The sequence below is a fragment of the Cryptomeria japonica genome, chromosome 5 (genome assembly GCF_030272615.1).
Source record: "Cryptomeria japonica chromosome 5, Sugi_1.0, whole genome shotgun sequence".
In the NCBI taxonomy this organism is placed as follows: Eukaryota; Viridiplantae; Streptophyta; class Pinopsida; order Cupressales; family Cupressaceae; genus Cryptomeria; species Cryptomeria japonica.
Window position 1 is genome coordinate 528,115,597 of NC_081409.1, and position 10,226 is coordinate 528,125,822.

The 10,226-nt window shown below is 33.6% G+C and overlaps 1 protein-coding gene across 2 annotated transcripts; it reads left to right on the plus strand.

Annotated features, from left to right (window-relative positions):
* The first annotated feature begins 1,002 nt into the window (after positions 1-1,002).
* LOC131069167 (zinc finger protein GIS2) lies at positions 1,003-4,314 on the plus strand. 2 transcript variants are annotated; one of them, XM_058004521.2, is made up of 4 exons: positions 1,003-1,179; positions 1,342-1,462; positions 3,444-3,539; positions 3,637-4,314. In XM_058004521.2, exons 2-4 carry the CDS (start codon positions 1,371-1,373, stop codon positions 4,142-4,144), a joined length of 696 nt encoding a protein of 231 aa, XP_057860504.1. In that variant the 5' UTR covers positions 1,003-1,179; positions 1,342-1,370; the 3' UTR covers positions 4,145-4,314. The 2 variants fall into 2 exon arrangements, with proteins under 2 accessions (XP_057860504.1, XP_057860505.1); XM_058004522.2 differs by lacking the exon at positions 1,003-1,179 and adding an exon at positions 1,192-1,250.
* Positions 4,315-10,226: the final 5,912 nt, after the last annotated feature.

Below are 10,226 nucleotides of genomic sequence, written 5' to 3' on the forward strand. Positions count from 1 at the left end.
TATTTTATAATTTTAATTAAACACTAATTGAATCATACGCCTAACCCTAATTGAACTATACTCCTAATTGAACTCTAACCCTAAGCTAACTGAGCATAAATCTAACCTTAATTGAACTATAATCCTAACCCTAACTATAATTAAACCTAACTATAATTATAATTGACATATAATTATAATGAATGTATTTAGTAATCTTTGTATTTAGTAATATTATCTAGAGAATATATTATTTATTATTCAATTAATATTAGTCCTTCACTCACTTGTTATGGTAGTTATCTTGTAATGACAAAATATTTTCAACTAGTTTCAATAATAAAGGCAAAATTAAAAAAATCATGCATCTTAACTATTTAAAAATTAAAATAAATCAAAACAAGAAATTCATAGTTCTAATTAGTAGAAAAACAATTGAATAATAACAAATTAACAAAAATTGATTACAACCAATTGCAATAATACTAACCTAACAACAAGTACTAGTACTAATAAGAAATAGGGCTCACATTATTCATATGTCCTTGTCCATCAAGTTTTCTTATATTTTTCTCCTCTTGGACTCTACAATGCACTAGGGGAAGAGTACCAATAGCTGCCATCTTATCGTCATAGTGACCCCCCAATAGCCGTCATAGTGAAAACACCATTAATAAATTTGTTTTGTACCAATAGCCAATCATTTTTGTAATTTTTTGTTCATAATTGGCCCATTTGTGCACCACTATTGAGACATTTGTTCACAAATATTGACGATTTTAAATCGCATGCGACAGCAACCAAAAAAATTTCTAAATCCGATAATGATCGTTTGCTACCATAAACTCCCTCATTTCCATTGATAAACTCCTCCTACAACAAATCTTATAACAAAATCATTGCAAAATTACTTTTAGACTTGAACGACCTTTATAACATTGCACACATATAAAGTTCCACAAAAAAAGCACGATAAAGCACCATGCACTGCTGAGCAAGTGTCAACATACGAACGGAAGATTTACCTTGCACCAAACGAACCACACACAATCGCACTAATGGACAAAGAGGATTCGTACAAAAAGCCTGGAATATTATGGATTTTGAATCAGACATTTCTGAACCCAAGATCCCAGTTGGACGAGGGCGAGTGGCCAGGATTAAAGTTGTAAAAGCGAATTAATGGCAGACGAAACGCAGGTTGATCTTTCTTGCAGTCATTTTTTATTTGCATCTCTGAAAGTTGTGTTTAACGCTGTGAAGAATAACAGGTCAAATAATGAAAACGATAGCAGTTGTATAAAGTAGGGTTTTGTTGGAAAGAGCGAGGATAAATATGGAGTTGCTTTTCTGTTTTGTTAGGGAAATCCGTTTGCAGTTGAAGAAACGGAATGAGTTGCTCAACTCCACGCACGATCCGTAGCCGCCAGCGATCCCATGATCGCAATGCGCCCTACACCAAAAACTCCCGCCTTTCTTCCAGGTTTTGTTTCTCCTTTTCTTTTCTGTCTTCTCAGGAGATCTTAGATTCCACACAATTATAATTTATATAGCTCAAGTATTTGCATTTTGCGCATAAGTTAGTGGGTAGCTATTTTCGCCACCAGCTTTGAGAATTCCATGTGGTTGCCATTCTGTTGTCCACTCACACTTTGGAATCGATCAGTAATTTGAGAAGATAACTTAACACTAGTTTGAGTATATTTAATCAAGGATATTTTTGCAGAGCCCCTCCCTTGCTAATTTTTCTTCTAAATCATCCCTATCAATGTTATCTTTCGCTCTTGCTAATTTTTCCTCTTTATCATCCGTATCAGTGTTATCTTTTGCCTCATTTGAAAGATTTGATGACCTACAGAATATACCAAGGGTTTTGCCATAACATTTCGCTGCTCTTTTCGCAAATGAGGGATGTCAAATGCGTATTAATTCTATAGCTTTACCATTATTATTGGAAATTGTCTTTCGAATACGGATGTTATCGGAAATCTTCTTTTATATAATCTTTCTAAAATTTTGATTATATTCTAAGAAAAATATCCGAAATATCTTTAAGGGTCATTTGTCTTCCTTTAATTTATTGTCATTTATACAACTTTATTCCCATTGATGCAGAGAGCAAGGTTTCTAAAGAGCTGTCCTTCGAAGGCTAGTTGGAGTTCTTAAACAAAGAGTAGCAGGCTATAAAAAGCCTGAAGCTTTTGGGAGACCAGTAGCTTGTCTTGGTCTGGTCTGGTCTGGTCTTGTATGTGTTTCTTTATGTGTTGGTTTCTGCTCTGCTTAGTAGTTTTTTTGCTTTCTCCTGTTTTATCTCTTGTGATAGGTTCGGACCCTTCCCACTTTCTAATCAAAACTTTACGGTTTATATCCATCACAAATTTAGAGCTTGGTTATGTTTCAAACAATTATAGTTAGGAGAAGTGTTGATTTTAAACTTTTTGGTGTGAGGAAATTGAAGGCATTTAAAATATAGAAGAGAATAATGGTCTACAGATCATCAACAATAATAGACAGACAAATTTAGAAGTCTCTCCAAAATGTCCATTTGATGATCATTGATGGCAAATGGTGATTTATACAAATTGATTCAAAAATGAATTATATAATAATTAATTAGATATAATGTTTTTTTCTTTTTTATGTAGTTTTTTATTTGGATGATGATGGATTGTAGAATATGATCAGAAATATTTATGTTAAAAACTCTCACAAAATTGAATCCAAAAATAGCAATTGTCAATAATATAGATTCTATAAATGTAATGTCATTGATTACTATTAACTTAATCAGGGCAATGGAAGACAGATTATTATTAATTTCCTCTTTATCATCCATCCAGTGTTACCGTGGCCTCATTCCAAAGATTTTGCTTGACCTGCGTAGCCGACCAACACAATATATCAAGGGTTTTGTCATATAGCATTTTGCTTTTCCTCCTACAAATGATGCCGAATGTCTATCAATCTCAGCATACCACTATCCACTTTAATACTTGATGATGTCTTAGACAATCATATTTAGGAGAGAGAAACTCACTGTAAAGCCTTTGATATGACAAAACTTCAAAATTCAAAGGTTCACACTTTAGGAGTTTGAGGGTTCTTATTACCAGGATAACGTTACAAATAGGTACTCACCATAACAAGGTCTATCGGTGGTTTTCTTTTTCTAATTTCTGTTTCATCCAATAGAATGTAGGCCATCTTACAATTATAGTTAATTGTATACATCGTTTTGTCCGTTTTTATTTTCAATTTAAGCAGTGGGTACAATTCCACTGAAGTCCTAAATTACTTTGTCAGATTTGTTGTTTAAATCTGTTTTCCTTGAATTCATCAAGCAATTTTAGTTTATTCATTTTGAGACCGTATACTTCAAATGTGAGTCAGCCTGAACTTGTAAAAAGTTGTCAAGTATATAATGGCTGTTTTTTCGATGTTGAATGTATATCCTCTTCAATCAGGACTATGGACGACTTATGCAAGAATTGCAAGCGGCCAGGACATTTTGCTCGAGAATGCCCAAATGCCCCAGTGTGCAATAATTGTGGTCTTCCTGGGTAGGCAAATATTTTCTTATTTACTTTTTTTCATTGTTAGGGTTACTCGTGCTGTTGAAACTCAATTAATGTAATCTTATCTTCTGATTTTCTCTAGGCATGTTGCATCTGAGTGCACTACAAAGTCCCTCTGTTGGAATTGCAGAGAGCCTGGGCATAACGCAGTTCATTGCACTAATGATCCAATATGCCACACTTGTGGCAAAGTGGGTCACTTTGCTAGAGACTGCACATCTCCAATCCTCCCACCTGGAGAAATGAAGCTTTGCAATAATTGCTACAAAAAGGGGCATATAGCCGCAGAGTGTACAAATGAGAAGGCATGCGGTAGATGTCGTAAAACTGGACATTTGGCACGTGACTGTATCAGCAGTCCTGTTTGTAACCTCTGCAATGTTTTCGGTCATGTGGCTATACTGTGCCCAAAGGCTCACATGATAGATGAGAGAAGATCCTCAACATTCATTAACATCATTTGCAGGTCATGCAACCAACCAGGTCATACGAGTAGAGACTGCACAAACATTATCATCTGTCATTACTGTGGTGGCCGTGGACATTTGGCATACGAATGTCCATCTGATAGTGTAAGGACACATGACTAACGTAGGCGTTGACGTTGTACTTTCTCCATCAATTAATCTGTTGCCGTGGCCAACTTCATCATTTTACAGTTAGGTAGATTCAACAACTTTACAGTCCCACTTTCTGTTGAAACTCTGTAATGCTGTATACTTAATCCCAATATTTTTATTCTCTGTATAACTTTCATCGATATGTTTTGCTTAGTCAGATGCAAATCCTTTTATTTTAAATATAAAGGTAAACAACTATATTAAAAAGGTTTATGGCATGTCAATTTAATAATTCAAAGAGATTATTGTCACAGTCATGTGCATATTTCTGGATTCAATTATGTAGAACTTGTTTTGCATCAGTCGATTGGATGATAGATCATGCAGCGCGACTTGAAATGTTAATGCAAAACAAGTTCTTCACAGTTGAATCCAGAAGCATACACATGAAATTTAGAACTCTCAAATCAATTTCTTTATCATAAAAACTGTTAACAAGAATGGTTCTGAAGAAACTGTGTAAAGTGAAAAGAGGGATTGCAAACTTAAGACCTAAAAAGGAGGAGAATAGGGGAGTGGACCAGAGAACAAGGTTAGAGGGTGAGTATTAAAACTGTTTTAAAGATTTAAAATTTTGAGGTATTAACAAATTTTTATATTATTTTATCGGGTTCACTTTTTTGAAAAAGAGATCTACTTTGTAAATTTTGTGGTTAGTTATATTAATTGTATTTTGTGCATCATGTTTAATTGTACTAGTCTTGTGAGAATGGATCATCATAAGAAACATACAAATGGTAAAGGGAACATCATAAGACACATACAAATAGTAAAGTCTCTTGACAATAAAATATAGTTAACACAATTGTATGTGTGCGCTCAAAATGTGTCTGCAAATTTGAATGGTTTGAATTTATAACTGAAAAAAAATAAAAAATGATTTGAACTTACAATTGAAAAAGAAAAAGAAAATAATGATTTCATCTTAGGTGGAATTGAAAAAACATTTCAATTTATAATTGAAAAGGAAGTTGTAACAAATGAAAAAAAACAAGAATTGCATGAAGATGTTAAAGAAATAAAAAATTATAGATATCGTAACCATTACATAAATTTATATTGATCTATTAGGTTGCATTTGATTGGATGCTTCTAATGTAGTTGAGTTTCATTGGCTAATAGGAAGAAGTTATGATCAATGTATTTAACATTGTAGAATTAGTGAATAGATTTAAATTTGCTTTATATTAAGGTTGTAGAATTAGTGGATGGATTTGAACTAATGAGTGGATTTAAATTTCTTTGTACATTATGGATAGTTTTGAAATCTGTTATTAGTAATTGGTTTTATTATTATTTTTAAAGATAGGTCTAACAATCTTTTCTAATTGTTATAGGAATTGTTTGAACTAAATAGATTTATATTTGGTCATGGTGATACTACAAATTATTGCTATAAGGTTGATATCTATCTTTTTGATGAGATAGTTGACATTTAATCTTGTCCTATAAAATGTTCATGACTATTGATAGGACATGTGTTAGTCGCATTTAATATGAACCTTTTTCATATTTATAAAAAAATGGGAGAAACAACGTTTCAAACATTTATAGATCCAAACCATATGATTAATGTCATATCACTAATTTGATAAAATTCCATACCTTTTCTTATTAAATTCCATTCAAATGTAATATGTTCAATAAACAATTTAAAACCAAACATCCATTAGATCTTTTCTATTAATTAATACTTTATATTATAAATTATTAAGAAAAATAAAAATTATATTATAAATAAAGCTCTTATAAAAAATAGATCCACATTATCTATAAGAACTTACTATTGAACCTTCTCCCTTAAGCTTTTAGAATAAAAGATGTTTAACATTTATAATAGAAAAAAAAAATCTATATAATAATATTCATTTAATACTACTTCATTTCAACAACAAACTCTTTGTCAAACAAATCTTATAACAAGATTGTTGCTAAATTTACTTTTGTACTTTGGATATCATTATACACTTCACATATTACAAAAACTACCACTAAATTAGGAAGTATGAAACTTCACCTAAATATCATTGTACACTTTGCATATAAAAGTTTCATAGTAAAGCCCTATGCACTTTAATGCAAGGCCCACGAAAAGTAACCATAGAAACGAAAGTAGGAGACAAAAGCGATAGGCTAGGTATATCCAAAGAAGCTGGAATATTTGTTTGAATCAAACAATCCTGAACTGCAGATCCCAGGTGGGTGAGGGCGTTTGGCAACAATTTAAGTTGGTAAAGCGAAGTAAAAGCAACGCGGGTGCAGTCCTTTTTCAAAGAAACATGTAGACAGGGGAAGATCACTAGTAGTCGTCATAGCTAACTTCGCACACCCACAGATCCTAAACGGTACATTGGATTTTTCTTTTTTTTTTTGGGTTGTCTTCGTATGCGACTTAACTGCTTAAACCTATTGATCTGGCTTCTAGGTAGTAACGATACAATTTCTACGGGTCGCTCTGCATCGAAAGGTCAAAAAGTGGTCATTTCAAAGTGTCGCCCGATACTTGACCTCTTTTGTGCCAATAACCGCACATGAAAAGGCCACTATCCATTTATAAAATACCTAAAAACTAATATGTTTTTCACCATTTTATAAATTAACCTAAATAGTTTATGCTATGCATATTATTAAAAAAACATTGAATATTAAAATGTTTAAAATGGGCGGTCAAAAAAATTGTTGACCACCCATAACCCCCTTGTCGCGTATGCATTATGGGTCCACGTGGCACAAACTCCCGCTATGTTTTTGCCCTTAATAATTAGGGAAATGAAGATTTTTTGTGGCATTTTCTTAAGTCGTTGCTGTTTGTCCTCCATTTCTCCTCTGCAACCCTTAGCCGGCCTCCTCTGCAACCATTTCGTTGGCTCTTCTGTGCTCCCAGGTAACAATCACACTCTTCCTCCTTGTATATTGGATGTCCAATGATGGTTTTTCTCCTTCGCGGCTGCATTATGCTTTGTATATTGATGATTTCTTTGTATGTGGTTTAGGGTTTCATTTCAATGCTCTGTTACAGTTTAATAATGACGAAATCCTCACAGAGAATGGCAAAGATTGAATATCTCTTCATTTTCTTCGAAACCCCTTCATTATTTTTCATTTTATTTTATGGTTGCACTGTTAAATGGTGTTTCTCTATTTATAATGCCGAAATCCTCACAGAGAATGGCAAAACAATTGAATCTCTTTGTTTTCTTTGAAACCCCTTCATTATTTTTCATTTCATTTTATGGTTGCGCTATTAAATGGTGTTTCTATGTTTATAATGCTGAAATCCTCATAGAGAATGGCAAAACAATTGATTATCTCTTCATTTTCTTCGAAACCCCCTCATTATTTATCATTTCATTTCATGGGTGCATTGTTAAATGGTGTCTCTCTGTTTGTAATGCCAAAATCATTATAGTGAATGCAAAAAAAATTGATTATTGTTCATAATTGTTCGAAAACCCTTCATTATTTATCATTTCATTTTATGGGTGCGCTGTTAAATGGCGTCTCTTTGTTTATAATGCCAAAATAATTACAGTGAATGCAAAACAAATGATTATTGTTCATAATTGTTCGAAATCCCTTCATTATTTATCATTTCATTTTATGGGTGCGCTGTTAAATGGTGTCTCTCCGTTTATAATGTCAAAATCATTACAGAGAATGCAAACAAACATTGATTACTGTTCATAATTATTCGAAACCCCTTCATTATTTATCATTACAATAATGTGTATGCCTGATACTGGCTATAAGGTTGTTGTCCTCATATATATACTCCTATATATATATATATATTGTAGCATAGGAAATCGGAAATCATCACAAGCAATTCAATATTAGTCATAGCTCAATCACAAAAGCTCAAATGCAATGATCAATCCTAATTACATCCAATAGAGATATGAAAACAAGATATTCAAGATCGAAAACTTAAGCAAACCAAATGCAGACTTGAATGTCTCCTTTATGTGGGTCCATTGTCCTTCTTTCTTCTTCAAATAGCTTTGTTGTGGATCTCACCTACTAGTGCATACACATGAGATGAAAGCAAGTAGACAAGATAGTAGCGCAAGAATACTCGAAGCATGATTGATTCGACAAAGTGATTAGTCTTGATTGAAGAAATTCATCCAATTTATAGATAAATTGGAGAAAAGACAAGATTAGCATGAAATTGATATTAGAGGCAATTGATTTCAAAATGGCAAAATTGAGTTGAAGGAAGAAGGTTATGACACCTTCTATGTCATGAATTATGACATATTGCCAATGCAAAGGTTAGAGGACTAAAAGCCTATGACATCTTGCTATGCCAATAGTATGACGCATGAGAAATTCATGCTTCCACCAAAGCACAAAAATAGGGAGAACTAGAGAAAAATTAATTAGGTGGAAATTAAATTTGACAAATTAGAAAATAGGTGGAAATTAGGAATTAGGAAATTAGAAAATGAGGAAATTAGGAATTAGGAAAATTAGAAAATTAGGAAATTAGGAATTAAGTGAATTAATTAACATTTTTTCATGTATTAATTTAATTCACAAAAGAGGGAGGAATTAATTAGCCAATTAAATGAACATTTAATTGCGATGAGAAGACTTAGGATAAATAAACTATTTAACCTAGAGGGAGAAATGACAAACAAGGTTAAATGAATAAATCATGAAACCCTAGAAGATGAATTAGAAATGCAAGGATGACAATTAGGTCTTGATGTAAGATTGATTTGATGTCGATTCGATCATGATTTTGAATTGATAAATGATTTGATTGATAAATGCGCCAATTTACGAGGAATAATGACAAATTGATCCAAATTGACACGATTGAGAAGGACGACAATCGATGACAAATTGATCGCAAAATGACAAAATTGAAAATGATAACGCAAAACGACAAGATTGAAAATGATAACGATCGATGACAAATCGATCGCAAAACAACAAGATTGATAAGAGGACAACGATCGATGACAAATCGATCGCAAATCAACAAGATTGATAAGAGGACAAAACCCTAATTAGGATTAACGATGTCCAAAATAATGACAAATGAGCTTGCACATTGATGCAACAGGATAAGATTGACCAAAATCATGACTGAAGATTGTTGTCGACAAGACCAATTTCGAAAGCGAGACAACTGAAGAATGCAGAAGAAGGACTCGATGCTCGCAAATGATAAAGACCAAATGCGTGACATAGGAGAAATGTTAATGCGACGCAAAAACCCTAAAATAAGACAATGCGTAAATGTTAAAGTATGACTCCGCAAGCGTTGACCATTTTTAGGTGTCTACATTTTGCCCCTCTTTGAGACAATGCGATTTTAAGCGTTGTTTCAAAGAACAATAATGAAAATGCCCCAGACAATAACAATGACATATGCATGCCCCCTCGAGGAATTGGCTGGAAACATGTAGAAAAGAGGCCAATTGGTCGATAAAAATGATAGGATCGAACGGACCGACAATCGAAGATTGGATGCATGAAGGACAAACAAAAGAAGACGCCAAAGACCGCGACCAACATAAGATGGATAGGGTGCATGTCCATCTATGCACTGACAAAGATCTATAAATGAGGCAAAGAGAGTGAAATTTGCTCATTTGCACTAGCCAAAGAGGAGAATTTGTTGCTCTGGAAAGGGACACTTGCAGAGAGATGGCGAACATTCCAATGGCAGATCACCTCGGAGAACGTGTACACACATTCAGACGATTGGACGATGTGGGAGCAGCGGTATGTATCTCAAAAACCCATATTTTCAATTTCATGAATTTGACTTGCTTGCGGGACATTGCGGGGCCCACAGGGAATGCAAAAACTGTCTTCTGTGCTTGTGTAGGGTGAATTCTGCACTTGTGTAATGTCTTATGTGCTTGTGTAAGGGGACACAGGCATAGGTTATGTGACATAGGTGCAGGACTCATCACACAGGCGCAATTGTGCAGTGTAAACCCTAATTTGGTCAAAAAACATCGTGCAAATGATCCGAAAAGGGGGGATAAGAAGAGGATAGGTCAAAATAGATGAAAAACACCTTGATGTGGAC